The sequence below is a fragment of the Pelophylax lessonae genome (assembly GCF_965119305.1).
Source record: "Pelophylax lessonae genome assembly, chromosome: 4".
In the NCBI taxonomy this organism is placed as follows: Eukaryota; Metazoa; Chordata; class Amphibia; order Anura; family Ranidae; genus Pelophylax; species Pelophylax lessonae.
In genome coordinates this window covers 285464804-285486799 of record NC_138771.1, presented here as the reverse complement: position 1 = coordinate 285486799, position 21996 = coordinate 285464804, and the positions used below count along the sequence as shown (strand labels likewise).

The 21996-nt window shown below is 41.0% G+C and overlaps 1 protein-coding gene across 1 annotated transcript in view; it reads left to right on the top strand.

Annotated features, from left to right (window-relative positions):
* Positions 1-21996, top strand: part of LRRIQ1 (leucine rich repeats and IQ motif containing 1) — a 378050-nt gene that overhangs the window by 61601 nt on the left and 294453 nt on the right. Inside the window, exons 8-11 of the mRNA XM_082254861.1 lie at positions 3042-3194; positions 6298-6448; positions 11212-11405; positions 13825-13952. Of these exons, the coding sequence (XP_082110987.1) occupies positions 3042-3194; positions 6298-6448; positions 11212-11405; positions 13825-13952 (626 nt within the window). The remainder of the gene's footprint in view (positions 1-3041; positions 3195-6297; positions 6449-11211; positions 11406-13824; positions 13953-21996) is intronic.

Sequence of the window (21996 nt, the reverse complement as noted above, 5' to 3'; positions counted from 1 at the left end):
AATTAACATTTATCACTGTAGTATTGCATGGAAGGAGGTATTAAGTAGCACAGCACTGTTTAAATATTGATTTACTGAGGTGGTGTGGTAACACATTTGGCTGGCTACTGAAAGGTAGTTTATTGATTGTGTGGTAGTGCTGGAAAACACTATATATTTCCTGTGGTCAATGTGCAGAGAGGGGGGGCACTTTCAGAGTATGTGCTAAACCAGGAAGATTGCGATTATCAGTTTAGTAGCCCTCAGTACTACATTGAATTTCAGCTCCCCAGCAGCCAATTAGGTATAAGATATGCATACCCACATTGTGCCAAGCTGGACCAATGTAAGTATGCAATAATTCCCAGAGCAGAGACGTACGATCTGTTTTTTTTTTTTTTTTTTTTACTAGGCCATCCTAAGACTTTCATATTCTGTTGCTTTTGGTTTTGTGTTTAGGGTGAATGGTAAATCTCTGCTCTAGTCTCAGGTCATCAATCTAAGACTAAAACTGTATTTGGACCTGTTCATGCTGCCCATAGCTCTAACCATTTTTTTTATTCTTTGCGGATTTAAAAACATCCAAACAGCATGATGCAGCTAGCACCATACTTCACTGTGGAGAGGGTGTTCTCAAAGTCAACAGTAGTTTCACCCCACATAGCATATTGGACTAAGGTACCTCTGGGGGTATCTAAAATGGAGAAAGATCTGGGGGATCTTAGTAGAAGATAGACTTAGCAATAGAATGCAATGTCAAGCTGCAGCTGCCAAAGCCAGCAGAATATTGGCATGCATAAGGAAGAGGATGTATTCCAGAGATAAAACTATAATCCTACCACTTTATAAAGCACTGGTCTGACCACATCTGGAGTACTCTGTCCAGTTCTGGTCGCCAGTCCTCAGAAGGGATGTATTGGAGCTAGAGAGAGTACAGAGAAGGGCAACAAAACGGATTAGGGGATTAGAGGACCTTAATTACGAAGAGCGTTTAGAAGCGATTGATTTATTCTCCCTGGAGAAGAGATGCCTGAGAGGGGACATGATAGTGATTTACAAATACCTCAACGGTGATCTGAGCATAGAAAAAAAACTATTCAGTCGCAGGGAATGCATGAGGACACAAGGCCATACAATGTGTTTAGAGGAGAAGAGATTTAACCTCAGGCTACGCAGGGGGTTCTTTACTGTAAGGGCTACAAGACTGTGGAATTCTCTGCCACAAATGGTAGTAACTGCGGGGAGTATGGCTACATTTAAAAGACTCTTGGACGTCCATCTCAAGGATCAAAACATTCAGGGGGTATGGGAAATGATTCACACCTACACAGGTTGAACTGGATGGACTGTTGTCTTTATTCAACCTCAACTACTATGTAACTATGTACTAAGGACACTTTTGGTTTCATCACAAAACAGAACAGTTTTACACATTTGTCAGGCCCCTGAAAACGTTTCATCCCAAACAAGATGTATTATGGTAAAAATATAATATTATTTTCCCATTTCCTTTTTGCTATTATTTATATATTTGTAGCATCGAGCAGGGATGATGGCACCCCTTTAATGCATAGCTTGGGAGTGTTTATTGTGTAATCATAATATTTGATGTATGGTTTGCAGTAACGACTCAACTTAGAGAAGTAACCAAAAGGGCAGTTGCAACTTGCTGCAGCTAATCTGATTCTCACAAATGCCCTCCTTACCTACACTATATTGCCAAAAGTTTTGGGACACCTTCCTTTACACACACATGAACTTTAATGGCACCCCAGTCTTATTATTCCTTAGGGTTCAATATTGAGTTGGCCGTTTGCAGTTATAACAGCTTCAACTCTTCTGGGAAGGCTATCCACAAGGTTTAGGAGCGTGTCTACGGCAGTGTTTGACTATTTTTCCAGAAGAGCGTTTGTGAGGTCAGGCACCGATATTGGAGAGAAGGCCTGGCTGGCAGTCTGCTCTCCAATTTATCCCAAAGGTATTCTATCGGGTAGAGGTCAGGACTCTGTTCAGGCCAGTCAAGTTTCTCCACCCCAAACTCGCTCATCCATGTCTTTATGGACCTTGTCATTTGGTGGGTGTGGGATTATGGTGTGGGGTTGTTTTTCCAGGGTTGGGCTTGGCCCTGGCCCCTTAGTGTCAGTAACGGGAACTCTTAAGGTTTCAGCATACTAAGACATTTTGGACAATTTTATGCTCCCAACTTTGTGGGAAAAGTTTGGGGTTGACCCTTCCTGTTCCAACATGACTGCGTACCAGTGCACAAAGTAAGGTCCATAAAGACATGGATGAGCGAGTTTGGGGTGGAGGAACTTGACTGGTCTGCACAGAGTCCTGACCTCAACCCAATTAGAACACCTTTGGGATGATTTAGTGTGCAGACTGCGAGTCAGGCCGTCTCGTCCACATGTGCTTGACCTGACAAATGCGCTTCTGGAAGAATGGTCAAATATTTCCATAGACACAATCCTAAATCTTGTGGACAGACTTCCCAGAAGAGTTGAAGCTGTTATAGCTTCAAAGGGTGGGCCAACTCAATATTAAACCCTATGGACGAAGACTAGATTGCCATTAAAGTTCATGTGATGTGCGTGTAAAGGCTGGTGTCCCAATACTTTTGACAATATAGTGTATTTACTGAGTTTTGGTGGATGACCCTCTCTGTGAGAGACAAGATTGGGTCTCTTTCTTTCCATTACTGTTTGGAATACTTTTCTAACCCAACAGTGGTCAGTAATTCCATAATTTTATTAGCTTTTTAGTCTTCATGATTTTGTTTAGATCCCTAACAATTTATTTTAAAAAACAAGTGTATTTATATTGTGATTCTGAGCCAGTTTCACTTTGCACAGGTAGACACCATTTACTAATTATGTGACTTTGAAAGGCTGCTGATTACATCAAGCACTACTACCCAAAACTATACTACCCAAAACTATACTGTATAAGCTCTGGTTTGTAGTTGTTTTGTAAATAATTTGGAAAACTATTGGCACTGCTTCTAGAGGAAATTGGATGGAGTCTTTTTGACCCGTATTAACATATATCTATTTATTTTTTAGGTTACAACAGTGACTTTACATGACTTGCCTGGATGTAGCCTTTCTACATTATCAAACTGTGAAAAACTGAAATCTCTTTCTCTGAGGCACTGTAGATTAACTGCACTTGATGGTATAACTAATTGCAAGCAACTGCAATATATCGATGTACAGGTATTTTCTACAGCTGTCTTTCTCACTTTTTTTTTTTTTACTTACATTGATATGTCATTTTTTTCTGTTCCTTAGAAATATTTTTCTACTTAATTTAGTAAAGTAATTTTTTAAACAATATTTTTCGATTGTTCCACCTTTTTAGGCACACAAGTCATTTTCACACTTTGCAGGAAGCTAGCTGCCATGATCTTTTTATGAGTTTCCAATTTGAAGTAAAAGAAATCTGTCACGGGGGAAATATTTGCACTGGAATTGCTAATCCTTTTTGGAAAATGCTGTCAGACTGATCCTCTGCCTTTTTTTATTTTTTAGAGGAACTTTGCTCTGTAAAAGAAAAAAATTAATACTGTAGCTGCAGTGCTGACTTTAATAAACATGCACTTTACCAGTCCAGGAAACCAGTGCTGTCCTCACACAGGCCAGTTTTTTGCTGGTCTTCAGGTCCCTGGCACTGCGATTTTGGATATGGTTAGCCGGCTGTGACTTTCTGGTGTTTTACAGCTGATTCCCTACTGTGCATGCGTAAGTAGTGCTGCGCTTTCTCAATGGACCCGCAGCGTCCTTGGACATGTGTCGTGTCCCAGTAGCAGGGGATTGGCACAAGTGGAATTGTAGCGGGTACCTGTAAGAAAACCGTAAAAAAATTAAATTAACCTCCAATAGTGATGGTGAGTATGGGGGGGGGGGGGGGGTGGCAAACCTGACCCAGAAACAGTACAAATGCACTCCCCTTCCCCACCAAAGATAAAAATTCCAGGGGTTTGCCAATCTGGTTTACATGCCAATCTGTAAACATTCCTAAAGCAGAACTCCAACTTCCCTGTTACTTTAACCCCTTCACAACCTCGCTATAGCCGAATTATGGCTACATTGCTCCCGCATTTTGTCAGGAGGCCATCCTCCCTTGCTCGCTCTTCCTGCACACCCCCTGCAGGACAGATGATTACAGATCAGGATAAAGAGCCAATCACAGTGACTCTTTACCACGTGATCAGCTCTGTCCAATCACAGCTAATCACGGATGTAAACATGATTTAGCGGTTATCGGCAATCCTCCCCTCACGCTTACAGGGTGTGAGGAGGGGAGAGTCGAAAACCAGAAATCTACACGGGACATCTGCACTGAAAATCTGTGTCCTGATGATCAGTGCAGCCCCAACAGTGCCAATCAGTGATGCCTATCAGTGCCATCTATTATTGCCACCTATCAGTGCCCATAGGTGCTGCCCATCAGTGCCACCTATTAGTGCCCCTTGGTGCAGCCTCATTAGCGCACATTGGTGAAGGAGAAAAACTACTTCTTTACAATTTATATGCAAAACTAAGAAAAACTTCTTTTTTTTTCAAAGTTTTTGGGCTTTTTTAGTTTGTTTAGCAAAAATAAAAAACCCGGTGATGAATAAATACCACCAAAAGAAAGCTCTATCTATCTAAAAAGAAAAAAAAAGATACAAATTTTATATGGGTCAATGTTGCATGACAGCACAATTGTCATTCTAAAGTGCAACAGCACTAAAAGCTGAAAATTGGCCTAGACTGGAAGGGGTAAAAGTGCCCTGTATGCAAGTGGTTAAAGAGATTGTTTGTTTGGCCCAGCTTAGTTAAAACAAATGCATACAGTTGTAAAATGGTCTGGCTAATGGGGATGCTGTTATGCACTTTAGTAGCTTATGCTACATACAGTAAGTGGCATTGACTTCCTGCACAGGTATTAGACACTTCCTTGCTGTTGACCGAAAGAAACAGAAACATTACTTGTCACCTTAGCCATTCAGGAACAGCCTTGTATTTTTATCAATCAATGCAAGGCTTTCTCTGATTGGCCAAGGTACATAAGCAGGACATCACAGTAATGTCATCACTGTTTAGCTGTATGCATTTCTAGGTCACTGGCTCAAAATAGATTGAAGATAGAGGATCTACTGAGACAGCCAGGAACTAAAATTTTAAAATGTGATCAGCAATAGCAGCCCATGCATTTCACTTTTAGAAGATTTCTTTTAAAGCTGAACTCCAGGAACTCAGCCACTTTGTAAAAAGTGCAAGCACACTTTGGGGTTTATTTACTAAAGGTAAATAGATTGTGCACTTTGCAAGTGCAGTTGCAATCTGTAAATGCAGTTGCTCCTGAGTTTAGTAAGCTGACTTCCATCATCCAATCATGTACAAGCAAAAACGATTTTAAAATTTTTCTTGCATGGGTAATCTTTGTAAAGTGAAGCTTTACCTCAAGAATGACTATATACATAATATTTAGGTAAATTACTTTTATAGCACTGCTCTTCTTTTTATATATGTACAGGGGACATAAATATCTGTAGGGTTTTCCGTGTTTAATACAGATGCTGTAAGTTATTTGAGGAAGGAAAACTTCATCCATATTCTCTTATTAACAAACCATTGCATAGTATTTTACCTATTCTGCCTAACTGGCTCCTATATGGGGACCTTTAAAGGGCATATGCTACCAAAGGTACTACACAGGTTGTGGCAGTGCTGCACATTTGATTTGAATCCTGCAAGTGCCCCAGGTACCGTATACCCAAATATACTGTACTATGTGAACATAACCTACTTCCATGTTACATTTGGCAATTTTCCTTTGATATTGATGCCTGGAAAATGCTAGTCCACAATAATCATCATAAAGGGCAGAAAATCTTTCTATTTGCTATTGTTTTCCCCAATATGAGTTGATGCTGAAAGTGCCTACTTGTGGCTTCCATCACTATAGCACAAACAAGAATGCTTATCCATGCTGAGATTTCATGTTTACATGACAACAATGCCATACTGGTGACTAAGGGTGATCATATTTTTCCTGTACTGTCAATTACATTTTATGGGCTCTTTTAGAAATATAGATAGCCAGTAGAGGAATAATCTACAAATTGGTGTATGGAAAACTATTACAAAATGTGAAATAATAAGTTAAAAAAGATTTCTGTTAAACATATGCCTTATTCAGATAATTTCAGGTTTATAGTGTAATGATTGATAAATGCCCAGACTGTATTACTAAATGCTTAAAATTAACCTTGAAATGAAAGCTTTTAATAATTACTATATTGGTGATTCTTGCATTTGTTGCTTCACACAGGAAAACTGCATAAATGTAATTAACTGTGAAGATCTGGAAAATCTAACTGTGCTCTTGTTGAGCAAGAACCAAGTTACATCAATACATGGACTAGACAACTGTACAAACCTTAGAAGTTTGGAGTTATCGTACAATTTAATAACTAGAATTAGTAAGTGTGCCTTTTCACATTTCTTTGTTTATGTTATATAAAACATCTAGACCAGCCTTTTTCAACCAGGGTGTCCAGGCACCATGGGGTGCCTTGGCAAAATGCCTAAAAATTGATTTAAAAAAATTGTATACAAGCTAGCAGGTGGATGAAGCCTACCTTTTTAGTTACACAAAGCCACAGGTTTTCATTATGCACCATTATGACTTTCGAGACACTGGCATCCTAACAGCCAGTGATTTTCATCAGTTGATAAGGAGAATCTCTGTTGCCTCCACAGAATCCTTGTTTAACCCTCATCTGCCTCTCTCTCAGCACTGGGTTCACATTAGTTGACTGATGGAAAGAAATTGAGGGAGAAGAGAACCATTGGAATATTAGTCAGTACCAGTGTGCAAAAGTGTATTTGCTTTGGAAGAAAAAATCACCTCCAACGTTGGGTGTCCTACATGTGTGGATGTTGCTGCATTAACGTAAAATCATTAGAATAGGTTTTTACTTTTAATAATGGGGTGCCTCAAGACTGCCCATATTTTTAGAAAGTGCCTTGAGATGTTTATAATTTTAAAGGGTGCCTTGGCTGAAAAAAGGTTGAGAAACCTTGATCTAGACTATTCTCTATATTAATCAAAGATACAGTATACATGGAAATTTTATAGAACTGATTTGACCAATTCGATTGATGTATGAAGCAAAATTTAAGGATTTTTCTAAAGTAAAGTCCTATGAAATTAACATAAATTATAAACCATAAAAAATCCTGCTTACTTAGTTCTAATTAATTTGGGAATATAGCAACCAGTGTACTTTACTGCTGTATTATGTAGTAGTGGCTTCAAACTGCAATTCTACAAAATCTTTGCTGCCACTCAACCATTAGGGACAACCACTAGGGACTTGCTGAGCAGATGTTGCTGCCATTGGTGGGACACAGAGAAGGATTAAGCTGATCCAAAGTCCTGATGGACCTTCCCCAACCTGGCCCAGGTCATAACTCCAGATTTGACAAAGTGGGCCTCAAGTGATTGGACATGGCGAATGGGCAGTATCAGATACCTGGAAATTGCTAGTGTAAATTTGTCCTTTTAGTGAGGATAGGCTCATATGTGAATTTCATGCAGATATTTAAAGCACAACTTAATGAAGTGCTGTAATCATTTATACATCATTGCATGATTTGTTTGTTTGTTTTTTTTCAATGCAAGCAGTGGAAGCATCTGAATTTGATCTATACCTTAGATCTCAGACCGCTTTCCTGCAGTTTAAAGAACATGCTGTTAGGAGGGGAGAGCAAAGTGACAGAAAGATTAGCTCATCAGTGTGCTGTTTCCTCTTTAACTCTACAGTCACAGCATGGGGGTAGGGAGGAGACCTAAATATAAAATCAAATCTGCAGAAAAGGTCAGGTCCCCTTTTCTACTCTGCTGTGTGGCAAGGCTGTGTAAATCTCAGAAATGGATAGAGTGAAATGCAAATAATTTGGAAAAGAATACAACTCTTATATATGTATTTCATCTGTGTATAAAGTGGTTTGCCTATAGTTCAGCTTTAAAACTTAAAGTGGTTGTAAAGGTAAAAGGTTTTTTTACCTTAATGCATTCTCCCTATTAAATCTTTTATTAATAGCTCCCCCCCCCCAAATACTTACTTGAGTCCCATCTCCATCAAGCACCGTGCACATCTGCAGCGGTTCTTCTCCCCTCTCCCTTGTCCCACAGGCTTGGCTGAGAGTAGCAGGAGCCAATGCACAGAGCAGGTAAGTATGACATGTTTGTAATTTTAATGAAAAAAAAATGTAAGCTTTACAATCACTTTAATTTATATTTGTTGACCAACGGGTTCACTTTAATGCAGACCTCCATAGAAGCATATGCTTACCATCTTTTAGCATACCTGCCATGTTGTTTAGCTGATGGGTTTGAAAGGAAAGCCAAGTATAAGTTACAGTTGCTGGAGTCCTACAATATCTTACACAGGTCTTTCCCATGTGACTGCCCGGGGTAAACATAGCAGAGTATTCTGTTCATCCCCATATAAAAGCACTGGGCCGATCACCAGGCACCAGCTCTATTACTGTATATGCAGTGAGTCATTAGTTCTTTCACAAATCCAGTTACAGTGATCTCCTTTGATTTCTGGTGGTGAACAGAATGACAGGGGAGCAAAGAAAAGCTAAGAATATGCTGCTAAGAGGATTAAAGCAAACCTGTTACTTTGCCCTGATTGGTAACGTTAACAGCAGCAATGGTAGATATAGTAGTAAGCAATGCTTTGTGTATACCTTCGTGAGCAGTGTTTAGCCTAAATAATGGTGTACTAGCATCCTCTCCTTGTAATTAAATGGACAGTATTGCAGAGTATCAATCTAAGGTAGAGGAAATTGGTGCTTTTAGCACATAGTATTAGTCACTTTTGGTGGTGGTGTGGGGGATTTTTTTTGGATAGTTAGATGCCGGCTGGCAGGATTTTGGACAGTATGCCGCAGGGGTGAGCAACTTATTTTTCCCAAGGGGGCGCAAGAGAAGCTGGGACTGTTGGGGAAGGTTGGACCAATAGAGTGAACTTAATTCCACTCAATATAAATTGTATGGCTTTATAAAAAACAGTAAATGTTATGCTTTTGAGCACCTAGTGGTAAGAACACAAGATACAATAAGGCTATGAAAATGTGTAGGAAGTCAAATATAGCAGTAAAATAACGCTACTGACTGTTTTGTATTGCTGCTATCACAGGGGGAGAGGGATTGGGTAACTAAATGGTACCTGTTTCTATGGCAGACATTCACATGCTGCCCTGAGGGAGAAGAACTGTGCAGTTGTAAGCAAGAGATAGCTGTGTGAGATGTGAGCAATGACAGGCTTGATAGGATCGCCAGTGTCACAGTGGGAGGAAGGAAGACTGGTTGTTTCTCCACATTTGAAGATAGAACTGGCTAGTAGCAGTGTGGCAGGAGAGCATTGGGAGTTCTCCTAGGTAATGCACTCCCACCAGAAACTAGCCTCCCACTCTGCCAATTAGCTCCTCTAGCTCTTTCCTTCCAGTTCTTGCTGCTCTCTACAGAGTCCGCACAGACATCTGTAAGCCTGCCTCTGAGCCTGTCCACTTTCAAGCTGACAAGCTCAAAGAGGCATACTGACAGTGGAGGCATTTGGTGCCTGACAAGGAGAGCAAAAAGCCAGATGTGGCCCTTGGGCTGCAATTTTCCTAAGTTTGGTACACTGTGTGTCTCACTTAGGTATGTTACCTACACATGGTGAGGGGATTCAGAGTTTATTGAAATAAATGGAGTAAATGTTTGTTTTCTCAGGGTCTTCATAAGTTGTGTTCTTGATCCTGGAGCCCAGAAACTTTGTAGATCTTTGCATAGGATAATATGTAGGTAGCTAAGATGTGGAATGGAGGCTTTATCCTACCTTATGTCTATATCTTATGTAGTAGCCAGACCTGAATATTGGTTATCCTCAGACCTTTGTTTGTGGGCTGATTGATTCTCTCTCTCGCTTTCCCGGCTTTGGGAACCTTCTTCTGAGTGGAAGTCTAAGTGCTGACAGAGCACTAAAAGAAAGGTACATTTGCTGCCTGTTGTGTTGGAGAACCCATTGGGGAACACCTTATTAGCCAGGAACAGAGTTTAGTTAGTGTTAAATGTTTTGTTTTATGCCATGGACTTGCTGTACAAAGCCCTCCTGCATTGAAAATGTGTTTGTTTGCTGCCTTGAATGAAAGTGCAGGACAAACCAGGGTTGAGTGTTCCTGGCTGTCCTTGCCTTGTGCATTGTTTACCGCTGCATACAAACAAATGGCCACTGCCTCCACCTATAATTGGCCTTCAAAGCAAGGGACACATGGAAGGGAAAGGCATGTAATATAAAAGTAGAGAAAATTCCCAGCTCAACTCACTAGGCAGCCAGCTACCAATCAAATTAACTTGTCTAACAGTTTGTGTTAAAAACAGAGGTTTAATTAACGCTCATTTGCAAACACATGCGAAAGCTGCAGACGCCACGACAAGGCATCCCATTATTATCTATCCACAGTCCTAACATCATACATTTTAGAGAGCTTTCATAGTAGAAGCATATGCATTATAATGAATAGGCAAAGGGCAGGAGATCACCCCTCAAAGGCACAGGGGCACACTGGACACCCAGCACTTTGCACAATGCCAGCAAAAGTGTCCAGGACATTCCCTCACCAGTATTCCAACATTTTACCACTTAGCCCATCCATCTTACAAAATAAACGATTGGAAGTTGTACAGTCCTTCACTGTAATTTGTTGCCATGTATGCGGCTTATTACAAACAGTAAAAAAGTACACTTTTTCCTAGCACTGTAACAATTAAAAATAATACAAAATGTTGGTGGCTTCCCTGTGAGATGTATTTAGCAATAAGTGAGCAGATGTAGCAAATCTTTCATCCAAAATTAAATTTTTCTTTACGTTCAAATTTGAACAATGCTCATGTGTTCCAATAATGTTTTAAAGTCAGACTGTTTATAGAAAGCAGAATTTTGCTGTATGAAGATGAAATGTAAATTGATATAATTTTATTTACAGAAATGTTCGCCAATTCTGATCATTTCTTTTTATAGCCTAGAGCAGAAAATATTGCTTCTTTGCCACCATTCCCTACCTGCCAAAATTGCTTTAGTGTTGGCATTTTTTATTCATCTCTGTTAACTTTTAAATTTTTTTATGTCAAAATCATCTGTTAAATAACCACTGTTTACAAGAATTAAATATGTTTGGTTTGGTTTAGGTGGGCTTAATTCTCTTAGAAATCTTCAGAGGTTAGTCTTGGATCACAATCAGCTAATCTCCACTAGAGGTCTTGAAACCACACCTCTGCTCGCATACTTGGACTGCTCCTACAACTATCTTACTGAACTTGAAGGAATTCAGAATTGTGGCTTGCTCCAGATTCTAAAGTTACAAGGGAACAACTTGACTGAGGTAAAATAATACATTATGCGGCTTTCATGCATCCTTTCATGTTTAAAATGACAAATTATGGCTACTCCACTACACTAACAGGATTACCGTATGCAACTTTTACATAACTGTATAGGAGTTGTACCTACTTTTTTTTGCTCTTACAGGCTTTACATGCCAACATGCTGGGCTTTTTATTCCCTCTCAGTCAGTATATGGCAGATTAGAATTATAAATAGTGCTAAAATGATACAGAATCTTTTACATTTACACATTAGACAGTTTTAAATCAAATCAACAATTTCCATTACACCATTACCTAGTTATGGGAATAAATTGTAATTCCTGAGTCCCGTGTCGGATTTACTTTCAGACACAGTAGACATTTACTGTACCGGTAGGTGGCACTGCACAGGGAAAAAGGCAACATTCCATGTACTGTATATTTGTCAGCCATGCATTTTCACCCATCAGTAAAAATACAGTCATCTCAAACTTACCTAAATGTTGCCACAACATTCTAAACCAGGTAGGACCAGTAAATAAATAAAAATAATAGGTAAAAAAAGATTTTACTGGAGGGTGCTTGTTTGGGTGGCAGATGTATGTTTTAATGCTTAGGTTGGCCAAACAGTAATGATTTTTGCAATGATTTTGCTCAACCAGCAGTTGAGAAGACCTGATTCCCTCATCTACACACTTGTTTTGGATGGGGGAAACATTTCTGCTGTGCTATTGTGTTTTGACAGCAGGGATCAGTGTTGCCAGCAGCACTGATCGTACGAATTCTGTACAACCAGCCTGCCCATACATGGATTGAAATTCGTCCAGTCACTGCTGAACCGGCTGAATTTCGATGCATGTATGGCTGCTATTACAGGCTACAGTAATTCATATCGGACCCTGCCTGGGACACAATAACAGCAGTGGCCTTTGTTCTTGAGCCCACAAAATAATTGACAGCTGCAATCTGACTGGTCACTGTGAGAATATTAAGTTGACATTCTGTTCGTGAGGTTTTTTGGGCTCTGTCCAATGGCTCATTTAATAAATCATAGTTTTGCGTGATTTAATCTTTGCAAATTCTCTATAAGTCACTTTTCTGTTGTTCATTTACATTAGTTACATAGTAACATAGATCTATTAATATCAGTCTTTTTCCTCAAAAAGATCTATTTAATGCCCCTCCCTTTATTCATATTATAAGCCAATTTGGTGACAATTGACCAGTGACAATTAAGCATGTAAAATGTTGTAGTGTGGGAAGCAATGGGACACTTATATGCAAACATTAGGAGAACATGTAATGCCCATGAGGGCAGTGTACATGATTTGACTGAAACCCTGATCCCAGTAATCATGTCAAGGAGTGCTAAATACCCATCCACTGTCTTCCAACTTTGATTATATTTTTTTATGTAAATAAACTTATATGACTCATCATTTCATACATCTCATCACTCATCAATGAACAGAGAATACCCTACACTGGAATCACATATGGGCTGCCCTGTACCATGGACTGTTGGGTGTTGCCATGTACTTTCCTTGAGAGGCTGTCAAAGTCCAATGTGTAGCTGCATAAACAATATACAGTATTTTCTTCTACATAGTTTGATAATGTAATCCACAAACTGCTCCTTGGCAGAACAGTAGACTCTAAAAATATTCTGTGCTGCTGTGAATATTTTAATCATCTAATTAGCTACGGTCTGCATGGTAGAAAGTAGCACAGTAAATGCAAATATATAAATGAGGTGTTAATTAGAGTCATGCTCATGAGATATCTAAAAGGCATTCAGTGAAGACAGATTACAGTGTTGTGCATTTGTTGACATGTAGTTTCTAAGGGGGAAGATTGCTTTCGAGCCACTGCTTGTGATCACTTTTAGAGAAGCCTTTATGTATGAAGTGTTTGGCTGAAAAACTGTCAAGTGATTTTCTGCAACTTCTGTTTCATATTTAACCTTCCCTAGAAACTAAAAAGGATAAGCTAAATGGATTCTTAAAGAAAACACAGTTTAATATGATTAAGGCCCCATTTACACGGGCAGCCAGGCACAGATAGTGTGCTGTATTCAGAAGTGGCTGAAAAGATGCCTCTTGATGCAGCTGCACTGTGTGCAGTGGCCACAGGTAACCTGGACGATAAACTGTGGCCCGTTTTGTATGCGGCCAGAATCTCAGCAGAAACGCCCTACGTGGCCTCACACTGCCATATGTGAACAGTGGTTGTATTGGACATTACCTTGTGTGAAGAACAAATCTGACAATCGCTTCTGTTCACACTATGTGCATGTAGCATTTAGCTTTGCTAGCAAGAATCTACTGACTCTCGATGGCTGATGGCCCATGTGAATGCACCTTAACACTTATAGATGATCTCTTACACACTTATATGTAAAGCGATTCGTTTACGAAGCTGATTTTATTTTTGCAGATTCCTAAGTTGGATAATCATGTGCTCCTCAGAGAACTGTATTTGGATGAAAACCACCTCACAACACTGAGAGAGATGTCATCATATTGGCTACCTTTGTTGCAAATGATTTCAGTCTCAAAAAACAGGTAGTTATTAAATGGTATTTAAGGTTGTCCTGGAAATTAAGATACGCTCGATGCACAAATAACTCAGTTGCGCTAATAAGTGCACTTTTGGATATTCATAGACGCCAAACGTAATCAATCCCATTGTGCTAAAAATCACAGTTCTCAGCTCTTTTGTATAAGGTAATTGAGCATGCTCAGCAGTACCCAGTAATACAGACACAAAGGCTGCTATCACATTGGATGCTCCGTAGAAATGTCCTGCCTAAGGCAGGGAGCTCTGTTTATTTATGAGACCACAAAAGGGGCAATCAACGGGAAGTGATGGCTATATAAAATCAGCCAATCAGTTCCAAATGTACAGTCACATGACACAAGTTACTCACATAGAATCAGCCAATGACACACTTGTATACATTTAAATATACAATAGAAAGGGGGAGTACACGATTGTGAATGAGCAGAACGGTGTGCACGGCTTCTTGCCACTACTACACAATGAAACCAGCGTGTAGAACCATGAACACTGCTCTGATCAAACTAATGCATGTATTCCTGCCACTACTACTGGCGTAAATCCCATTTAGCAAAGCTTCAGAGAACAATGCCTAATAGGATTATACTACAGGCGGTCCCCGGGTTACGAACACAATAGGGACTGTAGGTTTGTTAAGTCGAATTTGTTTGTAAGTTGAAACGGTGCATTTTTAAGTGTAACTTCAGCCTGTGCAGGGATGTGGGATGTTTCGGGTGCTTCTGGGCGTGCAGTCATGTTATCTGGGGCTCTTGTAGCCATGCAATACATGCACTACTGCAGTGTGGAATGTGTCTGGCGGTGCAAGATGGCTGCTCAGCGGTATTCGGGACCAACGTAGAGCACAATTGACCGAAATTGACATCCGTTCGTAAGTACGAGTCGTTCGTAACTCGGATGTTCATAACTCGGAGACTGCCTGTACTGTTCCTATAGACGTGAGGCTATCTGCAGGGAAAGAGCCATGCTGTTTCCACTATGGTGATCAGGCATAATAGAAAGACAGGAGCGTATATACCTTCATAAAGGTAGATAGATATCAAAAGGATATTGACTCCACACCGCAATACACATAGATCTATACCAGCAAACAGACCTGCGCATGGAGTGTTCGCCGGCGGAGATATCTATGTAGAGCGAACGCGTCTACACATCTAAGGGAAGGTTTTCACTGCCAGTAGTCTTTCCTCAATGCCGGTTCGCCCGTACATTGCAAGCAAACCAATACAGGAGCCATAATGACAATCTAAATAAAACGCATCCTAAAAAAATGCCCACACTAGTCCTAATATTTCCACAACAGCCCCTCCTCTTTGTCATATGTGTCCCCCAATGAATCTTGATCTTCTTCTTCCAAATAAACAGAACCGCTCTTCTCATACATAAAAACACTCCATTTCAAAAAGTTAAAAAGAAAGATAACGGAATCAGTGTTGACACGTAGACTCAAAAGAAAATGAATGTTGATACGGAGGTTCTGTTGTTCAGGGGGTGACTCAGAGGGAGGACATGAGGTGGTGGGTCGTCTTGATCGTCGGTCGGTTTGGAATCTTTAGCATCTGATGCATGGGTTGGATTTCAGGGAATTGCTTTATAAGTTCAATCCCCTACCCGGTCCAAGCTGGGAACCATGCCCAGGCCTGGTCATTGTTGAACAGTTCCCTGCTAGCTCTCCCTGATGTCCTTGCGTTCTTTCCCACCAGCAGATCCTCGCAATTGGCTGCAATAAAGGATGCTGGTACAAGCTTCACCGAAGCACCTGAACCTCTCGCATTAGAGGGAATTACCTTATAAGAGGCAAAACCACATAAGAAATAATAAGGACCTGTCAGAACCATACAGGAAGAATTTCTCTGCTGGTCACGGGCACTAAGTAGTAACATAAAAGACTGGGGAAGCTGATATAATCTGGTCTATTGGTGTCATTAAAGAGACCAGGGGTTTCATTGGTAAGATTGATTGTTATACCTTTCTCACAAGCGGTATCCTACAAATCTACTCCCTTTGCCAAAACTAAGGTTGAAGCACATCTGTGGACCATCTAGTTCTCCTGATAACCCTTACTGGATTAGAAACCAAAGAACAGGAGCCAGAGCGAAGTATAACTGATTTTACCTAGGAATGTGTCATTAAAGTTCTTTAGACAAGTGTCTCCTGGTTGTCTTTGCAAGTTTGTCATTTTGCTTCATACCAATACGAACATCATAGCATGAACTGCTGCCATTGCTGGGGTGTAATGGCTCTGTGGGGATTTAGAGCCATCTTAGCTAGTTGGAGATGCATTTTAAACAATAGGTTGGGATGCTTTTCATTGTTACCCTTGCTAAAATACACTAAGCTAAGAATATAAATAAAACCCGTACTCCTCATTCTTTGATGTAATTGAGCAGCTTCTTGCAGTGGTTGGCGTGCACCCAGTTGTCAAGTCCCTCAAGCTTTAAGAAAGTCGGCGTTGTCAGTTGAACCTGGAATGGCCCGGTGTATCTCGGTTCTAGTCCTGTCCTTTGATGTTTCCTCACAACGACCCAGTCACCTGGTTGAATAGAATCTCCACTGGTTATCGTGTCAGGGTCCGGGAGAGACTCACAAACCCCAATGATGAACCTTTTGGAGCTCCCCTTGCAGGGACTGTACATACCTCATCAGCTGATAATGTAGAGATGATAGCTGCTGAGGAAAGTACAATCCAGTCTTTGGTTGACTTCCAAACATAACCTTGTAGGGTGATAACCCATGGGGGTTGTCTAGGGGCATTCCTGATGGAGTAGAGAGCTATGGGGAGACATTCAGGCCAAAGTTTTCCAGTATCATCCATCATTTTTGAGATTCTGTTCTTAACTATCCCATTTAGCCGTTCAACCTTACCGCTACTTTGGGGATTAAAGGGGTATGAAATCCCTGGTTGATGTAAAGAGCCTTATGTACCTCTGCCATCTGACCGGTGAAGTGGGAGCCGCGATCCAACTCGATCGTTTAAAGTAGACCCCAGCGAAACTCTATTTCAGACAGGTTTTTTTTCGCGGTTTTGGTGGCATTGGCTTTGCTAACAGGCCATGCCTCCGGCCAACCAGAAAACATATCAACACAGACCGTTTCAGGTAGACCCCAGAGACACAATATCTCAGACAGAATCTTTTTTTGTGGTGCTGGTGGCATTGGCTTTGCTAACAGGACATGCCTCCGTCCAACCAGAAAACACATCAACACTGCATGTTCGTGCGGCCCACTCTTTGGCAATGTAATGTAATATATCTGTATGCGCTGAAAGGAATATTCTGGTTTGGACGAATGCCGTTTTGATACTGCCACAGTCTTACCTGAGTTGTGTGGTGCACAAACTAGGCAGTTAGAGGCTCCGGTAGTGAATCCAGGGGCAATCCAATGCTCCTCCACCTGTCAGCCAACCTAACCATTTTTGACTGATGACCTGGATAATGAGCTGAATGGGCCATCATTGGAAAAAGTGATCTTGGTAAACACCATTTACCACCAAGACCCCAGATGTCATCTGGACCCTGTGTAGCCCCCAAAGCCGCCCATTTCCTCTTTACCTGCATTTCTGCCTGTAACTGCAGTTTCTTAAACTCTTCTAGAGGCACTTCAGAGGGGATGGCCAGCATCTCTTCCCCCGCAGGGCTCAGAGCACCTTCCTTGGCAGCTCTATCCACCAAGGCATTCACATTGGCCTCTATAGTCTTATCAGTAGTATGGGTCTTCACTTTCAGAATGATTGTCTCGTGTGGCAGGTAGAAGGCCATGAACAGCCTATAAATCAACTCTGCATGTTTCACCGGCTTGCTCAAACTAGTCAAAAACCCTCTTGCCTTCCAGATAGGACCAAAATCATGTGCCACCCCAACAGCATACCTCAAGTCTGTATAGATGTCGATCCTCTGATCTTAATGGATCTCACAGGCCGTGGCTAGTGCCCACAGCTCAGCTTCATGTGCAGACATATGGGAACTCAATGAACCCTTCTGCACAACTTCACTGGCTGTAGTCACTGCATTACCCGTGTGTAGCTTACCAACTTGGGAGAAATAACTGGAACCATCGACAAAAAGGTTCTTAGCGTCTGGGATAGAAGTCTCCATCACCAGACTGACAGCCACTGATTCCCATTCCATCAAAGAAAGGCAGTCCTATTGATCCTCAACGTGTTGTCCTACTAGGTTGGAAAATTGATTAGAGGCCGAGAGATTAGTATTGTTAGTTTGAAAGTTTTGAAAATTGTCATTTTTCACACCATTATCTCCCCCTCTCTCTGTTCCTCCTCAATAACAGGAAGAAGAGATTCTGGGTTAAAAATGGTGCATCATCTTAGAGTCAGGTTAGTAGGTGTTAGGAGAGCCACTTCATACTTAGTCAATCTGGCAGCAGAAAGGTGTTTTGTCTGGGCTTGATTTAGGATCTCCAGCACTGAATGGGGAGTATAGAGGGTCAATGGGGAGTTCAAAACTATATCACCTACTTTCTGTAACAATACAGCACAGGTGGCCACATCCTGGTGAGCATTGGGTGACTGGATCTAGGGCAGTTGACAGGTACATGATGGGCTGGTACCTGGACCTGTGTAGTTGGGTCAATACTCTAGTTGCATGGCCCTTGTTTTTATGGCAAAAAAAGATAAAACGGGAGGTCATAGTTGGGCAAACCTAAAGCAGGTGTTTTAGAGAGTTCCTGGGTGAAATCCAGTAGGATTGACCAGTTGTCATCAGACCATTGAAAAGGTGTTTGTGATGTAAATTCGTAAAGGGGTCCCAGTTTGTATGATATGTTAGGGACTCTGCAGTAATTGATAAGTCCGAGAATGGCTCTCAATTCCCGAGTATTCCGAGGTCTCTGGATGTCTTTCAAGGTCTCTACTCTCTGGATGGTTAGATTTTGGGTACCCTGAGATATGCAATATCCTAAAAAGATAGCCTTCTCCTTGCAGAACTGTAATTTTTCCTTGCTAGCCTTATTACCCCTAGACGCCAGGTGGAATAAGCAATGATACAGTATGCTAATAAGCCTCCCGCGTGGGACAACAAAGCAGCAAATCATCCACATACTGCAGCAGTACTACCCCTGGATCCACCAGGGTCCACTGATCTAACATGATCTTAAGTTTGCAACTGTATTCTGAGGGACTAGACACTGACCCCTAAGGGAGACGTGTCTAAGCTAGTTGTTTACCCTGGAATGAAAAAGCAAAAAGGTACTGGCACTGGGGGTCCAGTGGTACCAAGAAAAATGCATTTGTTAGATCAATGACACTGAAAAACATTGAATTTGGTGGTATGGTGGCTAGAAAAGTGTGCGGGTTAGGCACCAGAGGAGCATCACTAATATTGATCTTGTTCAGAGCCCTTAAATCATGCACTAATCAGTATGTTGTTTCCTGGCCTTTAGTTGTCTTTTTAGCTACTGGAAATAATGGAGTGTTACAGGGTGATTTGGTTGGTGTGAGGACCATTATCTGTAGATATCGGCCTATTTGGATCTTGAGACTATCCATCTAAGCCACACTCAAGGGGTATTGTGGTAATTGGGGCAAAATGCTGCCTGGCTTGATATTAACCATTGTTGGCGTAACTGGCAGAAGACCCACATCATACTTATCAATCGCCCAGACTTTCGGCTCTACCTCTGCCAGCACATCCAACTCAAGATCACACTCAGGTTCTATTAGACACGGCAGTGCTATCATCGTACATAAGCATTCGTCAGACAATGCACTGCTAACCTCAATACCTGCTAGGGCTGCAATTAACGATTAATTTGTATGTCGACTAATCTATCGATTATTTTTACGATTAGTCGACTAATCTAACGATTATTTACATTTTTTGTTTTTTTTGCTTAATCTAGTGTTCTTTCTTTGATTAGTTAAATAATCCTTTGAATAACTTTACAAAAAATGATACGTACAACTTCTAATATAATATTTGAACTTTTTTATTAAAGTTTTTCCAAAAAATACTTCAATGTGGTTGAAGTTTCAGTGGCAAAAATAAAATGTAAACAACACTTTAACATCAGGCAGGAATAATGCCATTAATTCAAAACCAAAAGCATTCAAAATGCCATATAAATTATAAAGCACTGCAGTGCTCAACAACACTAACTTGTGCAACTGTGCAAAAATACAAGAGACACATAAAGTGCCAAACACTTTAGGGCATCAGGCATGAAAAATGCCATATCTGCCTAACAGTACTTTAACTTCTTTAAACTACAAGTCAGCTCTCTGCCTTCAGGTAATCTTTTGCTGTATTGGCCATTATTTTTGGCCATTACTTTTGCACAGTGTTGAGCAGTGCTTTTGTTGGACTAGTTGGCTCCTTTTAAAACTTGGTTACTTTTTAGGTATGTTTTCCATATACAGTCAGTGTTTGACCAGTATTTTTTTTGGTGTGTGTGTTACTTGTAAATGTAAAACATACCTAAAAACTAACATAATTTTAAAGGAGCCAAGTCCAACAAAAAGTAAGCACCGCTCAACACTGTGCAAATTATAATGGCCAATACTGAGGAAAGATTACCTGAAGGCAGCCAACAGCCATCTTGTAGTTTAAAGAAGTCCAACAATACAACCCAAGAGAGTGCAACAGGTACAGGTTGGGGGCCTGTACCTACCTATAATATAGCATTGCAATGGAGGAAGGTTAGCATATCGACATGCTCTGCAGTCAGGCTTGCTCTTTTTTTAGTCACAATGTTGCCAGCAACTGAGAAAAGCCTTTCAGATGGGGTTGATGTTGCAGGCACACACAAGTAACTCTTTGCCAGCATGGCCAAGATGGGAAACCTCCCTTCATTTTCCTTCCACCATTTCAGTGGATTGTCTTCCTTTGGAATGGCCTGCTCACTAAAGTACATGTGTATCTCATTCCTCACAACTTCACTGTGAATTTCTGGATCTTGGATGTGACCAGTGTCATCCTCACCATTACTGTGGTGTTCATCTGAATCTGAACCGAGCAAAGAGTCCAACATAGACACTTGCCTCTTTTCTTAAAGTTTCATGTCTGGACTCATTGCACTAGCTGACTGAACCTGTTCCTCACATTGACGTTGATGTGTTTGCTCTTCCTCATATCTTCTTTTCTCTTCAAGAGCAAGAGCTTGGACCTTGAGGTGAACTTTTAAACTATCCTCTGCTGCCAGGAATTTTAGCTTGCGGAATCTGGGGTCCAGGGCTGCTGCAATAAGACATATATTTTCTGCTCCGTCATCTCTGAATTTAGTTTCCCTCTCCCATCTTGTGGTCATCTCCTGTGCAGCAACATTTTGGAAAGCCTTGACTGCCGCTATCTCGCAAATTGTGCTCTGTATGGATTTCTGGAGGCCTTTTACCAAAGGAGGTAGAGCGGAACCAGTCACCTAGGACTCTCCACTCAAGAAAACAGTAGCACACTCAAAAGGCTTCAAGACTTGTTCCACTTCCTCAAGTAAGCTCCACTGATCATGTTTTAAATCCAGGAAGCGCTTCCCTCGTGGTGTGACATCAGGATCGGAAAGTGTGGCAGTCACAGGCCACCTCTGTTCAAGCAGGCGACTGATCATGTGTAAAGTACTGTTCCATCTTACAGATACATCATTTATTAGTGCATGATCAGGGGTACCCATTTGTTGTTGCTTTGCTTTAAGCTTTGTAGTGGCCAGCTCACTTTTTTTAAAATGTTCCACAAGGCACTTCGCAGCCCTCAGTGTCTTGCTGATCTGGGGATCCCTCAGGGCATGGTTGACAACTAACTGCAATGTATGACCAGCACACCTGAGAGAAGAGATGCCAGGATGCTTTTCTTCCAAAATACGCAGAGCAGCAACAACATTTGAAGCATTATCATGAACAACTGCAATTACATTGGCCATGGATATCTCAAACTTCTCAGCTGCTTTTTCCACCCAGTTAGCAATGTTTTCAGCTGTGTGGCGATCTTCAAGTGGCATAGTGGTCAGATTGTAGGATGTAAGCTTCCAGTCTTCATTAATGAAGTGGCATGTGACACCCAAGTATGACTCTGTGGCAATACTGGTCCATGC